Source organism: Perognathus longimembris, chromosome 14, assembly GCF_023159225.1.
Source record: "Perognathus longimembris pacificus isolate PPM17 chromosome 14, ASM2315922v1, whole genome shotgun sequence".
NCBI lineage: Eukaryota > Metazoa > Chordata > Mammalia > Rodentia > Heteromyidae > Perognathus > Perognathus longimembris.
The window spans coordinates 43,640,362-43,663,585 of NC_063174.1; the positions used below are offsets into that span (position 1 = coordinate 43,640,362).

The window sequence follows — 23,224 nt, forward strand, 5'->3', positions numbered from 1 at the left end:
CTTGATCTCAGCTGACAGGCCCATGAAAGCAGTCATTGATGCAGACAAGATACTGAGCAACTGTTTTACCATTCTGCACAATACAACCAAGTGGGGAAGAGAAGGCACCAAGGATGAAACAGCTTTATTAGTAGGCATGTCAGGAAAACTCTGTTGAGTCACAGAAGAGTGGGTGATAGGAATACAGGGCAGAATGGCAATATAGAGTATCCTTTTCAGTCAGGCCTAACAGGAGGGCCGCCAATTTTAGTTCAGGAGAAACTTCTGAATGCTTCTGGTAAAGGAGATTTTTGCCTAACGAAAGAGCGCTCTAGCACTGCTGAACCTATAAGATTATGAGTCTGGGATAGGAATAGAGGAAAAGATAAGGGGACTCTCATCACCCAAACAGGTCATCTCAGTGTACAGGTGAGAGGAGTACTCTAACTTTTTGAATAAAATAGACTGGAGCAGCAAAGAGATACTGGCTGAGGAAACCCACCATCTGGGCAGTGCCCGTCATCTCGCACAGGGCTCTGGGCAGTCTGGTATGGGTCTGTCTCCAGTAGAGCTGAGCAATTCTGGTATGTCTTCCTGAGGCCCCCGGAAGACAGTCACTTAGGTTCTGTTCTGATTTCCTTCAGAGTATAACTGCCAATGTCCAGCATCAGGTTCTGGGTCATAATTAGCTGAGAGGAATGGAGTAGCCACCCTGAGACCCCTTTCGTACCTCTGAAGTCTATGAGACGTCCTTTCTAGAGCAGTCACTTTTCACAGACCAAGAAAAATCTTACCACTGTGGGCTCCCACCTTCACAAGAGCACCTGGTGGAAAGTATTTTTCTCATGGGTCAAAGTGTTAGGAACTGGCTCTTATATGATGGCCTTGGAGAGATAAGTCTGAAGCTACCTGCGCCCAGGGGCTGGTTTCTGTCTCAAGAGCAGCAAGTATTGCCTGTTGATGAAGGGCACAAGTGGGTGTAATGTTGTAGTCTCCCACAGAAGAGTTCTTTGTATTTTCACAGGCAGGACAGGAAGAACTAAGGCGAGTTTCAGTGAAGCTAATGCTACTTAATTCTTCCATCGGATTTGCTGTGGAAAGAGCAAACAATGAAGGCATAAGGAGTTTTCACTTTTCCCTACAGAAGGGGCAGAGGAATGCAACAAATCAAGGCTCACAGCTAGGTAATATGATAAAAAGGGAAACAAAAGACCCGACTGGGGAAATACTGAAAATTTCTTCCTCCCTCCCTTCCATGTTCCCTCTTTCCTTTCTCTTTTCTTTTTCATTTCTTAGCAGTATTGGGGTTTTAATTCAAGGCCTCAGCCTTGCTAGGCAGGTGCTTTACTACTTAAGCCAAACACAGCCTTTTTTTCTTGTAGGTCTTATGGCTTGAACGCAGGGCCTGGGTGCTATCCCTAAGCTTTTTTGCTCAAGACTAGCACTCTACCACTTTGAGCCACAGTTCCACTTCCAGTTTTCTAGTGGTTTGTTGGAGATAAGTGTCTCATAGACTTTCCTGCCCAGGCTGGCTTTGAACCATAATCCTCAGATCTCAGTCTCCTGAGTAGCTAGAATTACAGGCATGAGATACCAGTTCCCGCTACACCCAGCCTTTTTTGCCTTTAGATTTATTGCGTAGGGTCTTAAAGTTTTGCTCTCTTCTTCCTTATGCCTCTCACATAGCTGGGATGGATGAAAGGGACACACCTGGCTTGTTTACCAATTAAGATGGGGTCCAGGCTGCCCTGGAACCACAGTCCTCCAAATCTTGGAAGTATCTTGAATTACAGGCATATACCACTGTGCCCAGCCTGATTATTTATTTATTTTTACTACGTTGGGGAGTTGATTTGCTCAGAGATGGATAAAATACCTATCCTGTATTTTATAGAATGCCTGATTTAGGGCATTTATTCTGGCTCCACCACCTACTTATTTCTAACTGCAAGTCACCTCCATCCTCAGAAGACAAGAGCATACAGTCTGAATATTCTAAATATGTGATATTTGTTTTATAGGGCCAGTCATTTTGGCTATCTACTTGGCTTAAAACGATCAAGACCATCATAGTTGATTTGAGTCATTTCTGTTGTTCAAAGCAATGCATTGGTATTCTGGACCCGAGGTGAGGCTTTCCTCCAAATGGCTCAGATAACTAGACAACATCCAGGTCTTGGAAACATATATTTGATGCCACTTTGTGAACTGTCTCCTAGGACCATGACATGGGCAAATGTAGTGCTCACCGAGCTGCTGAGAATAGTGTCAATTTTCTCCTCCTCTGCAGATCCTTTGTCTACCTTGCTCCTGTATGCAACCAGCTGCTGACGATCCTTCAGGTCTCTGCAGGTCTGTATACCAAAAAAACAATACAAACCTCAGCCTCCTCTATAAGGTGTTCTTATTTTAACCTTCTTTAACTGAAGGCTCAAGGAGAGGCCAAGAGTCTGCAGTGGGTTTAAATACTCATAGAACTACCATTACAGAAAAACCCACCGATATAACTTGATTTGGTTCTGATTTCTCCAAATGTTAACAACTTAGAAAAGCCCAGAGAAATGAGTCGTCGGACTGGAAAAATAACACAGGAATGCTGGTCTCCAATCTAACTTGCATCTATTTTGTCTGTCAGTTAAGACCAATGAAACCATCTCAGGATCAAGGATGTTATAAGTCCCCACTTTCTACCAAGAATCTAACCCAGGTTTCCCATTTTTTAAGGACTCACATCAATAACAACATCATGACACTTGAATTTAGTGGCTAAATTCAATTTTGTGTCCACATCTTCCACCAGGTTGACATACTCCTGCAATATCTGTGGAAAGAAGTCATTTTGATAAGTGATTCCTGGGCCCATAAAAGCACAGAGCTCTACAGGTAGAAAAAAAAAAGTCCTAAAAGCAGACGAGTCCAATATCCCATGCTTGTAATTTCCATCATCAAGCACAGAACTAATTTTTTGCAATGGGAAGCACAAATATACATGACAGGGAAGTGCTCTAGGCCTGGACCAGTGCATGCTCACTGTGCCTCAATGTCCTTGCCCAGAAAGCTTTCTCTCTTTTTATTACCCAAGACTGGAACTTGAACTCAGTACCTGACGCTTTCACTCACTGGCTGACACTATCAACAGAGCCACTTAAAACAGTGCATCAATCTCCACATGGCTCCTCAGAGAGGACATTCTGGAATTACTTCTAAAGAAAAGAGAGTATTCCACCCTGGCCATTACTCTCTCAAGGCCCAACATGACCACTGTACTGTCATTAGGAAAAGCAAGGCCTCCTAGGGCTTCACATACTTAACTCTCCTTCAGAATCATTACCTGAACAGGGGCACTGTTCTTGTGTAAAATTTCCACAACTCGATGGAAGCCAATGGGTGCCCTTTTTTTGGTGTAACCGAGCCAGTTCTGCAAAAAGACAGAGCAGTAATAGATGGTGAACATTATCAACACACTCTGAGCTCATCTCCCTGTGTTTTATGGTCAGATCAGAATAGCATGGTGGAAAGGCAGAGGCAGAAATAGTAGGAGATCTTTTTTTTTCCAGAAAGTTAACAGATTTTAGATGGTATAAGAGAGCCATAAACACAAAACAAGTTCTTGGATTTATAGACAAAAATACAGGAATAAAGTCAGTGAAATAGCCATAAACGAAACAAGTGATTTAAAGCTCGTGTACACATATACTCCTAGCTATTCAGGATGTGGAGACGAGGATTTTGAGTTTAAGGTCAGCCAGGCAGAAGTAACAATAAGACCCTGTCCCCAAAAGAAAAAGGCTAGGCATATAGCTGAAGGGTAGAAAATTTGCCTAGCATGTACAGGAAAGGCCTTAACTTCAGTCTCAAATACTGTTCCCTACCCTCCAAAAAAAATCAACAGTATCTTTAGTAGGCATTTCTTGGGGTTGAAAAATCCTAATATCTATATTGTTATATGTATACATAAACATTCGTTTGTAAATTCCTGAAGAAAGGTCTAGAAAGCTAGTGATCAGACTTCTTTGTTTTCTTTGTGCCAGTCCTCAGGCATGAATGCTGTATCCTAAGATTTATTGCTCAAAACTAGCACTCTACCACGTGAGCCACGGCTCCACTTCTTGCTTTTTGGTTAGCTAAGTCTCACTAACTTTCCTACCTGGGCTGGCTTCAAACCATGATACTCAGGTCTAGGGTTACAGGCACCTTTGTTTGGCTTCATGGAATAAGCAAGGAATAAGAAGATGATGAGAAAGGACCCCCTTTTAAAAAATTATTTTGAATGCCAGGAATCAAACCCAAGGCCTCCCATGCTAGGTATGCTCTCTACACTGAGCAACATCCCCAGCTCTCTTACTTTGTACTTACACTTTTATACAGTGTTAGATTTTGATATGGCCATATTTTGCTTGATAGTTAATGTAACTATTTAATTGAGAAGATGGAAAACCAAAACACTTTCAAACCCATAATGAAAATCTTGAAATTTAAAATGTAAATCAATTTTATAAAAACATAAATGACTCCAAATGGCTAAAGCAATTCTGAGAAAGAGAGATAAAATTAGAAGCAGGATATGTCCTGACTTCAAATTATATTACAAAGCTATAGTAATCAAAACAGTATATTCCTGGCATAAAAACAAACTTATAGACTACTACCAACAGAAAGACAAGCCCAGAAATAAACCTAAGCACACATGGTCAACATGGGCACAAGCTCACATAGGCATAAAGAGGACACAGTGGGAAAAAGGACAGTGTCTTTAAAAAACAGTGCTGAGAGGGCTGGGAACGTGGCTTAGTGGTCGAGTGCTTGCCTAGCATGCATGAAGCCCTGGGTTCGATTCCTCAGTACCACATACATAGAAAAAAGAAATGGCACGGTGGCTCAATTGGCAGAATGCTAGCCTTGAGCAAAAAGAAGCTCAGGGACAGTGCTAAAGCCATGAGTCCAAGAGCCAGGACTGGCAAAAAAATAAATGTAATGTTACTGTTGGAGCAGGGAATATGGCCTAGTGGTAGAGTGTTGCCTAGCATTCATGAAGCCCTGGGTTCGATTCCTCAGCACCACATAAACAGAAAAAGCCAGAGTGGAGCTGTGGTTCAAATAGTAGAGTGCTAGCCGTCAGGAAAAGGAAGCTAGGGACAGTGCTCAGGTCCTGAGTTCAAGTACCAAGACTGGCAAAACAAAACAAAACAAAAACAACAAGAATAAAACAGGGCTGAGAAAACTGCATTTTACATTTTCAAGTGTAAAAGAACGAAATTGGACACCTTACTTACACTATACAAAACATGAATGAGAGACCTAAGTAGAAGACCTGACAGCAGAAACTTCTAAAAGAACTCATAGGAGAAAAGGCTCTTGATCTTGGCCTTGGCAATGAATTCAGTCTATAAAAGCAAAAGTACAAATACATTAAACTAAAAGAAATACAAAGCCAATAACTAAAACCTGTGAATTAGGAGAAAATATTGTAAACTGAATTTCTGATAGCCAATATCTAAAATTTATAGCAGATAAACAACCCCAAAATAACTTAAGAATGATTAAAATCACTAGTCATGGGGCTGGGGATATAGCCTAGTGGCAAGAGTGCCTGCCTCGGATACACGAGGCCCTAGGTTCGATTCCCCAGCACCACATATACAGAAAACGGCCAGAAGCGGCGCTGTGGCTCAAGTGGCAGAGTGCTAGCCTTGAGCGGGAAGAAGCCAGGGACAGTGCTCAGGCCCTGAGTCCAAGGCCCAGGACTGGCCAAAAAAAAAAAAAAAAAAAATCACTAGTCATCAGGAAATACAAAACATCACTATGAGTTATCATCCCACACTTGTTAGGATGGCTACTGTTAAAGAGAAGCAATAACAAACATTGGCAAGTGTGTGGAGAAAAGGTAACCATTGTATACATTAGGAATATAGATTTGTGTAGATATTATGGGAAACAATATGAAAATTCCTGAAGCACAGGTTTAAAAATGGAACTACTATATGATCCAAATATCCCTTTTCTGGGTATGTACCAAATGAAACAAAATCACTACCCCACATCTATTGCATCATTACCCACAATGTGCAAGATTGGAGAAAACCTAAATCCATCACTGGACAAATGGATAAAAATTACTGTTTCACATAATGGAATAGTATTCAGCCTTAACAAGATCTTGTCATTTGTGATGACACCGACGAACCCAGCAGAAGGACATTATGCTAAGTGAAATAAGCCAGACAAAAAGAAAAATACATAAGTTTACTTTGACTTGAGACCTTAAAAAGCAAAGCAAAGAAAAAAGAAATACATGGAAATAGAGAATGGTGGTTTCCAGGGGCAGGGAAAACGGAGAGATGTAGGATAAGAAGCACATAGTTCGTTTAGGTAGGACCATCTAATGATCTAACATGTATAGTATGAGGGCTACAATTAATAATTTTTGTTGGAGAGCTATTAACACACACAAGATAGGTAGCAATGTTAGATGCATACTGGCTTGGTTGTAGTTAATTATTTCACTATATCAAAATATATTGTGCACCTTAAAATGTATCTAATGATTATCTAAAAACTGTAAACCAAATACAATGTAAGATCCTTGATTGGATTCCAATAGCACAGAAAAACAAAAATAAACGAAAAACACTTATCAAGACCTAATTTAAATAGAGACTATATTTCTTTAATATGTATTTGGCAAATACAAGGGATAATATTGCACTAAAAATATTAAGAATAATATACTTAAGAAGATAAATGATTATGTATTTAAGGGAAACATCAGATTTGCCATTAATTCCAATGGTTCAGAAAAAATAAATGCATATAGAAAAAGAGAAAGCCCCCCCAAACACAAAAAACTGAAAAACACAAAGCTGGGCACCAGTGTCTCACACCCGTATTCCTAGCTACCCAGGAGGCTGAGATCTGAGGATCATGGTTCAAAGCCAGCCGGGGCAGGAAAGTCCATGAGACTCTTATCTCCAACTAACCACCAGAAAACCGGAAGTGGCACTGTAGCTCAAGTGGTAGAGGGCTAGCCTTGAGCTGAAGAGCTCAGGGACAGTGCCCAGGCCCTGAGTTCAAGCCCTATGACCAAAAAAAAAAAAAAAACTAGAAAAAAAGTTAGCTAAATAATATGGCAGAAATGTTAATGAATTTGTGAGGTGGGTAGAGGCTATTAGTGGTCCTATAATCTTCTTTCAAGTTTTCTTTAGGTTTGAAATTTGGGGAATTTTAAAGGTTAGGGGGGAAAATGTTAGAAACTAGAACTTAGGAAACAGTAGAATGATCCTCCATTCGCCCAAGCTCAGCAACCCAAATTAGTTCCAGGGTACCCACCTTTGTGGTGAAGAGGGCATCGACATCATGCCAGGCTCGGAGCTTGGCACGAGCAGCCAGTGCTGTCAGCACATACTGCTTGTCTGGGATCTAGAAAACAGAAAGCGGGAAAAATGAAGAGGAAGTAGGTATGTTCCAATAGAGGTGCTTGATAATTTTTCAAAAAGAACATGCATTCTCTGGCATCAATTTTGCCCCTTAAAGATTAATAAACTCCTCAGGTCATCATGAACCTCTTAACTTCCATACCAAGCCCTGCTGCACAGCATTCTCTCACTTCCCACAACGTCAGCATCCACTCCATGCAGTTATTCTACTTTTACAGAATCCTGATCAATAAATGTGTACCTACCTTAAATGTCTTCTTCAGGTTGATGGGACTGCTGAATGTCCCCTAGGATGCAAGAGAAGGAACTTCAGTGAGGGCACACTCTCCCATGTTCTTCTCTACTACACGAATTTCCTACATCTCATTCTAACCATTTTTAACTCAGAAATTTGTTTATGAGAAAAGTTCCATGAGTTTAGAAGGATATCAACAGAATTTAGTTCATCGGGAATTGGATTAATAAATAAGGTGGCTTTCCTAATTTTCTGGTAATTGAAATAAGAGGAAAATGTCAGTAAATCTAAACATTAAAAAAAAAAAAAAAAGGATCCACAGCCGCTCTACCCTATGGCAAGCCACTGGACACTATGGACCTTTGAACAGAGCCTGCTATAGAACCAGCAAAAGAGACAGAACATGATGTGCTTTGCTAGAATGCCAGCCCACTGAAGCCAGGCATGAAAACCCTTACTATCCTCCATTTCCCTCTGGACACACTCTTGCTGAGGGACAAGAAAGCTTCCAGGAGGATTTCCTTTTTTTTTTTTTTTTTCTTTTCCTCCTGGTCCTGGGGCTTGAACCAAGGGCCTGGGTACTATCCTTAAGCTCAAGGCTAATGCTCTACCATTTGAGCCACAGTGCTAATTTTGGCTTTTTCTGAGTTTATTAGAGATATGAGTCTCACGATTCTTGTGCCCAGGCTGGATTCAAACCATGATCCTCAGATCTCAGCCTCCTGAGTAGTTAGGATTACAGGCATGAGCCACCAGCACTCAGCTTCCAGGTAGATTTCTGAATACACTATACACTCATTATTAATAGATTACATGAAGATATTGGGTTGAGTCAAGGGGGAAGGAATAGATGAATGAAGAGGGCAAAGGGAGGGAACTACAGACAAGAATCCAATGTATATCCTACAAAATTAAGAGGGGTGGGGAGGGGAGGGATGGTTGAGGATGTTGAAAGAGGTGACACTGGTTAGGATATATTGTATTCATAAATTGCTTTATTAAATGGCAACTCCTTTGTATAATTACCTAAATAATAAAAGCTAAAAATAATAAATAAAAGATACTAGATTAGACCTATGTTCTTCTTGTGGGCTTTCCTTTCCTATTTTTCCTGTACCTCAGCTTCCGTGTAGTGATAGAAGCAGGAGTAGAAAAGCGTTGTCACTAGTGGCATGTTGAGGATGGAAGCTTTTCGAGGATGCTTCCGGAAGATCTCAGTCTGTCCTGCTGCTTCTAAATGTCGATCATTTGCCTGTGGTGGATTAAGCCAAGTTTAAAAAAAAAAGTATCTGGAGCAAAGGAAGGAGAAAGACTTTCCACTCTAGGGATGAAGCAAAAAGAGAGAGAAAGAAATTGCCTAGGATACCCTAGGGGTGGGAAAAGGGCGCTAAAATCCATAAAATGGGGTTGGGATTTATGGTTCAAGTGGTAAAGTGCTTCCTAGCAAGCAACCCCTACACACATACACACACACACACACACACACACACACACACACACACACACAATTATAGATTTAAGATAGATTAAGAGATTTCAGAAGTGGTGATGAGAGATTTGGGATGAAGAAGTACTTCCAGGTTAACAGCAGGTAAGAAGAAAAAGAACAACTGAAATGAAAGGACTTTAGAGACTATAACTGAGTATGCAAAGTAAAGAAATCCCCTAGATGCTCAGTGATGTTGAACATGGACACGGAAGTAGAAAACTTACAGATGAGGAGTCTAACCTCAATAATAATCTGACGTTCCAGGAGGGTGTAATGGTCTTGTATGTGTGCAGTATCTTCTGCTGAAAATGGCAAACTGGTAGAGGGCCAGAAGGTTAGTACCTCTTTCTCTATGCAAAAAGGAAAACAAACCCAACTAAACCAAATCATCATTGCAACCATAAAGGTTCATAGTGTTTCACAGTCTGATCTGACTTCACATTTATAGCAACCTAAAGTTGGATGTTGCTAAAGGGGTCACAGAGCTAGCAAGCAAACCCAGACAAGCATCTGTCATCCACATCCTGACAAGCTCTGTGGTTAATGTCATGACTAGCTCTACTTAAGGGGCACTTAAATTTGTTAGCCTTTTTTTAATTTTTGGTAGTACTGGGGACTGAACTCACAGCTTCCTACATTCTGGCAATCTATACTTGAGCCTTGTTTTTTGCTGGTAATTTTGGTGATAGAGTCGAATGGACTTTTCTGCTGGGCTGGCCTTGAACTGTGATCCTGCAGAGTTCAGCCTCCTCATTAGGTAGAATTACCTAGTTCCCAAGAATTATCAGTTCCCAGCTTGTTAGCTGTTTCTCATTACAGAGAAATAAAAAGTAAATAAAATGTCATAGACCAGCAGTAGGTTTGAAGATTAACAAGGATAGCAAAGATCTACATAAATGTCAAGGAGCTCATCTTTAAAACTATGATCTTATACATGAAGAAATTAAGGGACAATGTCTTGCCTAGTCACATGATACATCAATAGTTAAGACCACAAATAAAACTCAGATTTTAAGCCCTCAGTTCATAGCTCTATACGTTAGAATTACTGCCTATTTTTCTACTCCACTCACTCCAGGAAGAGTTGTGAAATCCAATTAGACTATCCTAGGTAAATGTAAATCATGGTAAAATTTTGTAAGAGATAAAAAGAGACAGCAATAGGTCCTAGTTGCTTCATGACCCTAACTTTCCTCCTTTTTCTCCAGAGCTGTAAGATACACTCTATTTATTTATTCATTCATTTTAGTGCACCATTCCCAGAGATACCACAATACTAGGCGAATGGAGGAAGCTTCTATTCCATCTCTGAGGCCCCAAAATCCATTTAATATATTGTCCTCAGATAGAGGAACTATCAGATATTAAACTGATAAGAACAGATACTACACTTGATCTTAGCCAAAAGGCTGAGAAGCAATGATACACTCACTTTATAGTAATGTTAAAGATTACATAGTCATAAGCAAATTTTTAAGTATGAAACCTAGAAATCACATCATGTTTGAGAGGGCTAAAAAAACATGCACACTGAACCTGAAGAAGCAAGGACTAATGGAAGACTATATATCTGTCTTAAAAGATAGAGACTTTCAAGATATAAATAAAAATGATGTCTAACTTCTTTAAAAAATAAAAAAGATACATTGCTGGGCACAATAATTGCCTATAGTCCTAGCAAGTCAGTAGGTTGAAATCTGAGGATCACTGTTCAAAGCAAGCCCAGGCAGGGAAGTCCATGTGACTCTTATCTCCTATTAACCACCAGAAAATCAGAAGTGGCACTGTGGCTCAAATGATGGAGTGCTAGCCTTGAGCTGAAGAGCTCAGGGACAGCGCCCAGGCCCAGAGTTCAAACCCCATGACCTACCAAAAAAAAAGAGAGAAGAAAGTTTCAGCTTAACATAATGAGGTACTGTCCAATAATGAAAACTATCCAACAATCACCCCATTAGAAGTGATTTAGTAGTTGAGATTAAAAAAAAAAAAAGGACATATTCTAGATAAAAGCTTGTACTACATCAGATTCTAGGGATATCAGAGACCAGTATCACAAATGCAAACATATAATGCATAAAGAATTGACACCTTTAGGGACTGAGATGTAGGTCAGTGGTAGAACACTTGCCTAGAATATCAAGGTGCTGGGTTCAATCACTAGCATTGGGTTCAACTCCAAGCACTACAAAAAATTTAAAATTAAATCTGGGCACTGGTGACTCACGCCTATAATCTCCCTACTTAGGAGGCTGAGATCTGAGGACCACAATTCAAAGCCAGCCAAAGCAGAAAAGAGACTCTTATCTCTAATTTACCACCCCCAAACCAGAAATGAAGCTGTGACTCAAAGTGGGAGAGTGCTAACCTTGAGCAAAAAAACTCAGGGATAGAACCCAGGCCCTGAGTTCAAGCCCTGCAACCAACCAAAAACAAAATTTTTAATTAAAAAAACTGGGGGCTGGAGATATGGCCTAGTGGTAGAGTGCTCGCCTGGCATACATGAAGCCCTGGGTTCCATTCCTCAGCACCACATACACAGAAAACGGCCAGAAGTGGCGCTGTGGCTCAAGTGGTGGAGTGCTAGCCTTGAGCAGAAAGAAGCCAGGGACAGTGCTCAGGCCGAGTCCAAGGCCCAGGACTGGCAAAAAAAAAAAAAAAAAAAAGAAATTAAAAAAATTGTTGCCACCTTTTCAATATTATTACAAAGGTTATAAAAAGTAACAGTACAACCCATTTCACTACTGTTAAGGGAGAGAAGGTGACAACCTCCCACAATAAGATAGTCTTTCAAATTAAATAAATCTAGCTCTAAGAAAACTCTCTGTACTCTCTATGATACATTTGTTTTTGTTTTCTACCAACCACTGAAAACTTTGCTGGGAACTAGTATTTGGAAGTCATTGAATGAGACAATCTTTAGTATGCCTGTCTGATTCACTGTTAGCCTTTCCCTTCCTCTCTATCCATTCCACTCTCTTTATTTTCTTCATTCCCTCTGCATAAGATGTTTATACTTAAAGTCATCCTCTTCCATACCTACCCAATGCAGGTCTTCAGAAATTCTTTTCGTTTCTCAGGGTCCTGAATGGTCAAATGCTCTCGATAGTGGGATAACTATATAAAAAAAAAAAATTTTTTTTAAAGAAGAGCTTTAAGTTACCTTGTCTTCTTAGGAGAGTGAGGGGGCTAGAGATAAAACTTCCTGGTAGACCCTTAGCCTGGCATGGTTCAATCTCTAGCATCATAAATTAAGAAACACAGAGACGGGCTGGGAATATGGCCTAGTGGTAAAGTGCATGCCTCGTATACATGAAGCCCTGGGTTCGATTCCTCAGCACCACATACACACACACACACACACACACACACACACACACACACACACACACACACCGGAAGTGGCTCTGTGGCTCAAGAGGTAGAGTGCTAGCCTTGAGCGCAAAAAAAAAAAAAAAAAAAAAAAAGCCAGGGACAGTGCTCAGGCCCTGAGTCCACGCCCCAGGACTGACAACAAAAACAAAAATCCAGCAAGAAACACAGAGACAGAGAAACACAAATGAGAGAGTGAATTAACTAAGAATTTTAGTTAAACGACCAGACTCCTCATTCTCTGATTCCTTCTGGGAATAGTTGGTTAAGTGTATTGAGACAGAAACAGGGCAAAGTGTGGCTTAAAATGACTTGATAGACTCACTGGACACCATGTTGAAAATGAACGATACAACTTGTGAGGGAGATGGGAAGGGAAAAACTGAGGGAGTGAGGGAAGGGGTGACATTGTCCAAAAAGAAATGTATTCCTTACCTGACTTACATAACTGTAACCCTTCTACATCACCTTTATAATAACTATAAAAATTTTTAATAAAATAAAATCACTGATAGGAGCTAAGCATCAGTGGCTCACATCTGTAATCCTAACTTCTCAGAAGCCTGAGATCTCAGGACTGTGATTCAAAGTCAGCCTGGACAGAAAAGTCAGTGAAACTTTTTTTCCAGTTAAGCACCAGAAAAGGAGCTGTGGCTCAAGTGGTAGAGCACTAGCCTTGAGCAAAAAAGCTCAGAGTCAGTGCCAAGGCCTTAAGTTGAAGTCCCAAGACTGGCCCAAGTACACACGCACGCGTGCGCGCACGCGCACACACACACACACACACACACACACACACACACACACACACACACACCCCACAAATCGCTGGTAGGATTATCAATTGTACTCTCCAGTGAGGCAGTCAGGATCCACATTTCGTTAATTAAATTTAAGTTAATTGAATAAAAAATATAGAGCCAGGTGCTGGTGGCTCATCCCTGTAATCCTAGCTAGTCAGGAGGCTAGGATCTTAGGATCACGTTTCAAAAACTGCCCAGGCAGGAAAGGCCAGTGGTCCAATTGACCACCAGAAAACTGGAAGTGGCTCTGTGGCTCAGTGGTCGAATGCTAGCCTTGAGCAAAAGAGCTCAGGGAAAGTGCCCAGGCCCTAAGTTCAAGCCTCACAACCGATAGAAAAAAAATAGGCACTTAGTTGCAGTAGCCATAGTACCTCATAGCTATAACTAACATATCAGACAATACAAATAGACTATTCCTATCATTATAGGAACTTCAATTGGATAGTGCTAACCTACAATGAAGTAGATATAGCATCTCATTTTATCTTTAAGTTTGGTTTTAGGGACTGGGAATATGGCCTAGTGGCAACAGTGCTTGCCTTGTATACATGAAGCCCTGGGTTCGATTCCCCAGCACCACATATATAGAAAAAGGCCAGAAGTGGCACTGTGGCTCAAGTGGCAGAGTGTTAGCCTTGAGCAAAAAGAAGCCAGGGGGGCTGGGGATATGGCCTAGTGGCAAGAGTGCCTGCCTCATATACATGAGGCCCTGGGTTTGATTCGCCAGCACCACATATACAGAAAAAGGCCAGAAGTGGCGCTGTGGCTCAAGTGGCAGAGTGCTAGCCTTGAGCAAGAAGAAGCCTGGGACAGTGCTCAGGCCCTGAGTCCAAGCCCCAGGACTGGCCAAAAAAAAAAAAAAAGAATCCAGGGACAGTGCTCAGGCTCTGAGTTCAAGCCCCAGGACTGGCCAAAAAAAAAAAAAAGTTTGGCTTTAATATTACTAATTTAACTAATATGGCTATTTTTCTTTAGTTTTTTATAGAGCAGAGAGCTAAATGTTTACTGCATGAATGTTTTTTGCATTCTCAACTATGTATGTGATTAATGATTAATGATAATACACAAATATCTAACACTTAACAATAACATTAGCATGAAGGCCTGCCAATCTGACTCATTTTTCATAGCTAAATAATTAGTATTCAAATACTATATGAAACTGAAAGAAAAATCTCCTTATGTGGTTTCTATTTTGAGATTAAAATGCAACAAAATGGGCTGAGAATGTGGCTTAGTGGATAAGTGGTTACCTAGTATGCATGAATCCCTAGGTTCCCTTCCTCAGTACCACAGAAAAGACCAGAAATGGTGCTGTGGCTCAAGAGGTAGGGCGCTAGCCTTGTACAAAAGTTTCTCAGCGACAGGCTCGGAGTTCAAGCCCCAGGACTGGCAAAAAAAACAACCCTGATGTAGGGCTGGGGAAATAGGCAAAAAGTTGAAGAGATGTGTGCTTAGCATGCATGGAGTCTAAGATTTGTTCTCAGCATACAACAAACTAATAGATATCATATAGAAGTGTCTAATAGTGATTATTATGAAATTTGATTTTATATATAATTATTAAAAACTTTCTAGGGCTGGGAATATGGCCTAGTGGCAAGAGCGCTTGCCTCGTATACATGAAGCCCTGGGTTCGATTCCCCAGCACCACATATATACAAAACGGCCAGAAGTGGCGCTGTGGCTCAAGTGGCAGAGTGCTAGCCTTGAGCAAAAGGAAGCCAGGGACAGTGCTCAGGCCCTGAGTTCAAGGCCCAGGACTGGCCACAAAAAAAAAAACTTTCTAAAAGCTTAGTGAAAACCAAACTGGAAATAAACAGAAATAACCACACTGATATGACTATTAAGAAAATGAAATAGGGGCTGGGGATATGGCCTAGTGGCAAGAGTGCCTACCTCGTATACATGAGGCCCTGGGTTCGATTCCCTAGCACCACATATACAGAAAACGGCCAGAAGTGGCGCTGTGGCTCAAGTGGCAGAGTGCTAGCCTTGAGCAAAAAGGAAGCCAGGGACAGTGCTCAGGCTCTGAGTCCAAGGCCCAGGACTGGCCAAAAAAAAAAAAGAAAATGAAATAGCTTTAGGCAAGAGAATATGTCTTTTTCAGAACTAACAGATATAACACAGAATAACAGACATAAATATAATACAAATTTTCTAAAGTATTTGGTATATAACAAATTCTGATATTAAATAAAGTGACCTTTAAGGTCTATAGTTAGGGCTAGAGATATTAGCTTGGTGATAGAATGCTTGCCTAGCATGTGAGAGGTAAGAGACCCTGGTTTCAATCCCCAGTATGGAAAATAAAAAGATCTATGGTTACTTCTTTAATGAATCCCATTTTGGCCCACGTCTTTCAAGAAAACCTACTTGGGAAATCTTCATACTCTAAGAGGATAAACTACATGATCTGCTCTACCATTTCCAAAGTGTACAAGGATGGAAAACTATAAATTTATATACCACGTGCAAAAGTCATCCTCAATTCAAACATAATGAATATAAGAAAAGACTTTTTTGGATAAAAACAAATTACCCAAAACACATTCATTCTCACTAATCAAACTTCAAAACAACAAACTTTTCAAGAATACTCTATGAAAAAATTTCTTAGATAAAAGTCGAACCAATGCAACAGCAATACTTATAAAACAATATGTTGGAAATTAACTGTACAAAAGGGAGGGACTGGGGAGGGAAGGCGGGAGAAAAATGAGAGAAGTAACAAGTTTGACAAGAAATGTACTCACTACCTTACGTATGTAACTTTAACCCCTCTGTACATCATCTTGACTATAAAATTAAATTTAAAAATTTTCCTTATGGCTTTGAACTTATGGAACATAAGTTTTATGGAGCATAAAACATAAGCAGTGAGATAGAAGTGTGGTTCAAGTGGTAGAACATCTGACTTGCGTATACCAGGCCCTGAGTTCAGTACCCTGTACTATCACCACCTCCCAAAAAATGTTCCAAAAATACATTTATATTTATATTCTACTGTGCGAAGGCTAACAAAACTATGTGATACAGTGATAAAGGACCCACAGTGTTCAGAAATTCTCCCTGCACTGTGATGTGATTCACTACCATGGAACCAGGCAACTTGAGGGTATGGGACAGATAGGGGGGACAATGAAAGGGTGACACTGATCAAGATGTGTCATACTCAGAAATTGACAGGTTGAATTGAAAAGCCTTTGTACAACTACTTAAAGGTAAAATAATAAGGGTTTTTAAAATAAAAATCGTTCACTAAAGTTTTAACAATGCAATTCAGTGCTTGGTAAAATTTCAGATTTGTTCTTGTACTCCAGTTGAATCTAAGAAGAAAATCTGTCAAAAATCAATTTTCACACTTGGCCACTGCGGTCTCCACAAGCCTGGTTGTCTTCCTCCTTAACCTGTGTCGGATTTCTTACACTGTTAACTTTCAACATTTTGAGGTAATCACTCTACCACTAGGCCATATTCCCAGCGACTATCAACATTTTGGTTGTGTTTTCAGGCAAAACCCAAAAGTTTCTTCAAATCTGGATTTGAAACAATTAAAAAAAAACGAAATACTAATTGATCAGGCTAGTTTCCACTCGTTTAAATAAAACTTACAAATAAACCCTACCAAATGAGCATGTTAAAAAAAAACCCAATATTATCATATGGATTGATTTGTCTGAAATCATGGAAGCTGGGTCTAGATGTCTGTTTAACATGTCCCCAATTGAAACAAAGGCCACACTTACCGCCAGCTCTTCTGTTCTATCTAGGAACCTGGGAACAAACAGAAGGGAGCAGAGCATTTTTATGCATTGATATGTGGCATTTTACCTCACTGAACAAAATGCACCTCTAGGAGAAACATAGTTCAAACTCATTTCCTTCAGTCCATAAGCCCTCGTCTTAAGCTACCAATAGCAATACTTGTGAAACAATTATTCATACATTTGTTCAGAAGTGGAGCTGTGGGTCCAAGTGGTAGACTGCTAGCCTTGAGCACAAAGAGGTTCAAGGATAACACCCAGGACCTGAGTTCATGCCTCAGGACCGGCAAAAAAAAAAAAAAAAAAAAAGAGTTAAAAACACTGTTCTGTCAAAATAATCCTGAAAATAATTATTCAGTATCAATCTTTACTCTTTTTGTATATAGCATATAATATATTTGGTCTTCCTCAATGGTTATGGTAAGTCCTTAAATCATGAAGATTGTCTCCTGGTTCATCCTTCTGAATATACCATAATGAACATCACTGTTATAGCAAGGAGGCAATGTTTAATAATCCATTATTGGTTGGGTAGGAATAAGGTAGAATCATAGACAGAAAATAGCCTACTTTAGGAGCAAATCTTTTTGTACAAATTCCTGGATGGCCATCTACAATCCCAACCCTACCCAGTTAACCTGTTCTTCCTACCCTACTCACTGAGGCTACTCATCACTGTTCTGGTAGTTACCCTGGACCACAGAGCCTAAACAGACATTCAAACATTTTCCCTGAAAATGATGAAGGCTAAAAAAAGTACACACACATTTTAATCTAAGATTGGGAAATAGTCTCCACTGAGTGGAGGGAAACAGGGAAAGAAACATGATAGATCATCTTCAATTTCTGCCTCCAGCACAAATTGCCTACCACTTACCTATTAGAATCCTATCTAGCCTCGTAGGTACAACTCAAATCCTGATCAATTCTGAAACTTTCCTTGGGTATCCTGACTGAAAATTAGTTTCTTCTCCTCTTCCATTGTACTTCTCACTGGCATCACTTAGGACTAAACAATGAAAGGTATCTTTAGGTCTTTTTATTTTCATTTTTTTGCCAGTTCTGGGGCTTGAACTCAAGGCCTGGGCACTGTCCCTGAGCTTTTCTTTCCTCAAGGATAGTGCTCTATGACTTGAGCCAGAGTGCCACTTCTGGCTTTTTCTGTTTATGTGGAACTGAGGAATACAACCCAGGGCTTCATGCATGCTAGGCAAGCACTTTACCACTAAGCCAAATTCTCCAGCCCTTACTCTAGGTCTTTTATAAGAAAATGCTTTAAAAAAAATAGGGGGGCTGGGGATATGGCCTAGTGGCAAGAGTGCCTGCCTCGTATACATGAGGCCCTGGGTTCGATTCCCCAGCACCACATATACAGAAAATGGCCAGAAGTGGCGCTGCGGCTCAAGTGGCAGAGTGCTAGCCTTGAGCAAAAAGAAGCCAGGGACAGTATTCAGGCCCTGAGTCCAAGCCCCAGGACTGGCCAAAAAAAAAAAATAGGGGCTTAGTGGTAGAGTAGTTGCCTAGCATGCATGAGGCCCTGGGTTCAATTCCTCAGCACCACATAGACAAAAACAATAATTTTTAAAATTTTTTAAGGAAATGTACAAAAAACAATAGATTAGCTGGGCACCAGTGGCTCATGCCTATTCTCCTAGCTACTCAGGAGGCTAAGATCTGAAAACTGAGGTGTGAAGCCAGTCAGGGCAAGAAAGTCCATGATATTCTTTATCTCCAATAAAATGCAAATAAATAAATAAATTAATTAAAAGCCAGAAGTGAAGTTGTGGCTCAAGTGGTAGAAGACTAATCTTGAGCAACAGAAGCTCAGGGACAGTGCCCAAACCCTGAATTCAAGCCCCAGGATCAGCAAAAAATAAATAAATAAATAATAATAATAATAATAATAATAATAATAGATTAACATGTCAGACTAGGCTTTTGCTAAGTGCTAGCTGTCACACTAACTTGAAACTTTCAATCTTCATAATCACTCATTTTACAGATGAGAAAACCAAGGTGTTGAGAAGTTATAACAAAGGTCATTCTTAGGTCAACAAAGTAGTAGCACCCATAATTAACTTAGGTGTGTTTGACTCTAGAGCCTGGTTCTATTGTGCTATCACCTTAGTACAGACCATGGAGTTTGTTACTCCATCACATTTCAGAAAAAGGACAGTATCTTCTATTTCTTTGTTTCCCTCACAGTACCTTGAAAAGTCCTTAATAAACTTTACAAACCAGAAGATCGGTTCTTACCTGAAGAGATCTAGAAGCAGCTTTTGATCACCTATTTCCTTAAGGAAGTGAATGAAGTGTCTTAGGGCAACCTGTCTCACCTCCAGCTCTCGGAAGAGGATCTCTGACAGGTGAGAAGAAAGAGGCAGATGGAGAAAAGTGTAAAGCCTATTATTCAAGTATGAAACTAGTCTTCCTACTCAAATGTTATCTGCTCAAATCCCAGCAGAAGCTAAGAATGGTTTCCTTCTGTCTCAACCTACCCTTGTAATCCTCTGTAACCCATAGCCACAGAGAAATTGAAACAGCTCAGTTCTCACCAACACAAACAGCAGACACTGAACACAGATTCTCATTTCTACAAACATAACACAGCCATCTGTCTACCCAATAAATAGAGGCAGTTACTATAGTGGATAATGGAGGGCACCACCCTGAAGGATGCATTCAGAGGGGTGATATGTGCTCTGAAGTCAGCTACTCTCGCTGTCTCTGAACCAGACTTGATACTGGTGAATTCTAATATGGAAGCCACATGCGATTCTTCCTTCAAATGTGGCAGATATCTCACTGAATGAAGATTTCCTTCTAATCATGCTCACCTTTGCTCAGCGTCCTCTTCAAGAAGATCAGAACCTAGTGGAACAGAAAACAAAGAACATGCATCTTTTCCAACACAAAGCCCTGCCCTGATCATGTGATGTCTACTGAGGCCAGCAACTCATTAGGAATCATGCAGGAATATGACAGATCGCTCAGTGGGACGGAGCCAAAGGTGATGGACATCTGGAACTGAACTGTATCTTGAAGTCCCCAAGTCCATGAGCCTACTGACTGGGAGATAACTACAGAGAGAGAGCTCCCATATCTCTCCTGCTTTAGAGTATATTTTTAATAATGTAGAATAGCCAACCTCTGCTTCCAAGGCCCCACATAAACTTCATGTTCCATTAGCTGATCCCTGCAACATGGAAAGCTCTGAATCCTATACCTTGAGGGGAAAGCCTTTGGTTTTTTGTTTGTTTGTTTTTGCCAGTCTTGGGGCTTGAACTCAGGGCCTGAGCACTATCCCTGGCTTCTTTTTTTTTGCTCAAGGCTAGCACTCTGCCACTTGAGCCATAGCGCCACTTCTGGCCATTTTCCATATATGTGGTGCTGGGGAATCAAACCCAGGGCTTCATGTATATGAGGCAAGCACTCTTGTCACTAGACCATATTCCCAGCCCTGTAATTGGATTTTTAGAAACCAATGAAAACAACAAATAAATGGCAACAAAACCCTACAACTTACTGCAGTAATAACATTTCCATCATGCATGCTGACTGCCTCTTCTAGGAGTTGTAGCTTGTCCTGTAAGGAGCGGAATCTTTCCAGGGAGCAGACCTGGCAGAAGAAAGGCATAGGAGTAAAGAAAAGAATTTCCTGCCAGGTGCTGATGGCTCATACCCTGTAATCCTAGCTACTCAGGAGGCTGAGATTTGAGGATCTGAAGTTCAAAGCCAGCCCAAGCAGGAAAATCAGTGAGACTCTTATGTCTAATGAGCAATGATGAAAGGAAATGCCCACAAGGAATGACTCAATGGCACAAAAAAATAAATGTAAATTAAGTTCTACTCTTCTGCATCTGGCTTCATTCATTTAACATCATGTTAAAGATAGAAACCATATGTTGTGGTAACAAGTTTATTCCTCCTTGTTGCCAACTTGTTTTCTGTTAAGTAAATATACTAATTTATCTAATACCTGAAAGACATTTGAGTGGCTTCAACTTCAGGGGCTTCCATGAATAAAGTCACTATGAACATTTGGGCCTAAGTGTTTGTATGTATATGTATTGCTTTGTTATATTTCTTTTCTTTTTTTTTTTTTTTTTTGCCAGTCCTGGAGCTTGAACTCAGGGCCTGAGCACTGCCCCTGGCTTCTTTTTGCTCAAGGCTAGCACTCTGCCACTTGAGCCACAGCGCCACTTCTGGCCTTTTCTATGTATGTGGTGCTGAGGAATCGAACCCAGGGCTTCATGTATACTCTTGCCACTAGGCCATATTCCCAGCCCCTACTTTGGTATATTTCTATACACACATACAACATACTTGGATCAAATTCACCTTCCCCACTGTTTTCTTACTCATTATCTATCCTTCTTAGCCAACTTATAACTACTTTCATTATTCTATTCCCATATGTGTATATAAAGTACTATTTTGTATGTGTGCCAGAACTAAGGCTTGAACTCAAGAGTCTTGGACTCTCACTTGGCTTTTTCCCCCTACTCAAGCCTGGCACTCTGCTGCTTGAGCCATACCTCCACTTCCAGTTAAATGGTTAACTAACTGGGGATAAAAGTCTATTGACCTTTCCTGCCCAGGCTGATTTTGGATATAATCCTCAGATCTCAAACCTCTTGAGTCGTCAGTTTGATAACTATGAGTGAGCCGCCAGCGTTTTTGGTGCCAGTACTGAGGCTTGAACTTGGAGCCGGGGAACTGTCCCTTAGAATTTTCATTCAAGGCTAGCACTCTCTCACTTAAGCCACAGACACATCTCCCGCTTTTTGCTGGTTAATTGCCAATAAAAGTCTTATGTACTTTCCTTCCCAAGCTGGCCTCAAACTATGATCCTCAGATCTCAACCTTCTGAGTAGGATTGCAGACATGAGTACCAACACCTACCTTCCTTTTTCACTTTTTGAGAAACGTTTTACTATACAGAGGAGGCTGTCCTTAAATTCATAATCTTTCTCTTGCCTCAGCCTCCCAAGCAGTTGGAATTATAGACATGTGCCACCATGCCTGGCATAATTCATGATTTTTGAGTTATAATGATCACCATCTTTTCAAGTGCTATTGGCTATTTGCATCTGTTGTGATGTGTCTGAACACCTTTTGTGCCAATTCCTATTGGCCTTTCTCTCTCTTTTTGCCAGTCTGAGGCTTGAACTCAGGGTCTATTCCTAAGCTCCTTTTGCTCAAGGCTAGTTCTCTACCACTTGAGCCATAGCACCATTCCTGGCCTTTTCTGTTTGTGTGGTACTAAGAATTGAACCCAAGGCTTCATGCATGCTAGGCAAGCACTCTACCACTAGCCACATTCCCCATCCTAATTTTTAACTTCAGTGAATTTTTCTATTTCATTTAGCAAATGAGCAATAAATCCTCCCAGGGTGGCCAACTAATACAGCTGACCAAAGAATTCCACACAAATCTGCTCTCCAATGACCTTACCTTGCCCTTCCTAAGGCGTCGTACTGTATCACTGGGGCTCCAGTCATTGCTGTAATCCTGTAATATCAGCAACACATCAAACTCAGAATTATGTGCACCAGCACAATTTCAAAAATATTTTGTGAAAAGGAACTGAGAGTAAATGAAGAACTAGAATGGTTTCATTTCCTTCAGTTTCTGAAGAAACTACAGCAGGATAAAACAAGCAGGAAGAAATGGGTCATTCTGAGATAAACCAACTGACAGACCAGAACTTTTTATGCCTAGTGGTTCAGGATTTCAACCCCTTTGTGCAATTACAGTCAGGTTTCAAGATTCTAATACTTAATACTTTTGATCAAGAGAGAGAAAGTGTTTGAGATATATTCCTTTTTGCATCTTAGAATATGTCTTCCTTATAAAAATCAATTTGCTTTTCTTATATGCTTCATGGAAATATGAGCTCTATCAAATTTCCACACTGTGGTGATGATTGCTGAGTTTCAAAGTACAGCCTTCAAAATGCAGCAGAATGGATAGGGAAAGAATGCTAGGACTGAGTGAGAAAGGATGCTAGGGCAATAAAGCTATATCATGTGGCCTAGATGTGTAACAGGTTTGACCATCTAGTTTATTTAAGTATACTCTATGATGATTGTGCAATGGTAAAATCACTTAAAATAATAAAATCACTATTACTGTACAGATTGTGAATA

The 23,224-nt window shown here is 40.4% G+C and overlaps 1 protein-coding gene and 1 pseudogene across 2 annotated transcripts in view; both read right to left on the reverse strand.

The window, feature by feature from the left end:
• Positions 1-107: 107 nt before the first annotated feature.
• Vipas39 (VPS33B interacting protein, apical-basolateral polarity regulator, spe-39 homolog) overlaps positions 108-23,224 on the reverse strand; it is a 33,758-nt gene continuing 10,641 nt past the window's right edge. For both annotated transcript variants that reach the window (XM_048361836.1, XM_048361837.1), the window contains exons 7-20: positions 22,530-22,586; positions 20,599-20,691; positions 19,910-19,943; positions 19,329-19,431; positions 17,055-17,082; positions 12,177-12,250; positions 9,377-9,452; positions 8,765-8,899; positions 7,658-7,699; positions 7,306-7,395; positions 3,311-3,397; positions 2,711-2,800; positions 2,229-2,333; positions 108-1,070 (exon numbers count right to left, since the gene is read on the reverse strand). In XM_048361836.1, coding sequence (XP_048217793.1) covers positions 1,050-1,070; positions 2,229-2,333; positions 2,711-2,800; positions 3,311-3,397; positions 7,306-7,395; positions 7,658-7,699; positions 8,765-8,899; positions 9,377-9,452; positions 12,177-12,250; positions 17,055-17,082; positions 19,329-19,431; positions 19,910-19,943; positions 20,599-20,691; positions 22,530-22,586 — 1,035 coding nt within the window. In that variant the 3' untranslated portion in view covers positions 108-1,049. The remainder of the gene's footprint in view (positions 1,071-2,228; positions 2,334-2,710; positions 2,801-3,310; positions 3,398-7,305; positions 7,396-7,657; positions 7,700-8,764; positions 8,900-9,376; positions 9,453-12,176; positions 12,251-17,054; positions 17,083-19,328; positions 19,432-19,909; positions 19,944-20,598; positions 20,692-22,529; positions 22,587-23,224) is intronic.
• Positions 10,380-10,557, reverse strand: LOC125363723 (annotated as a pseudogene).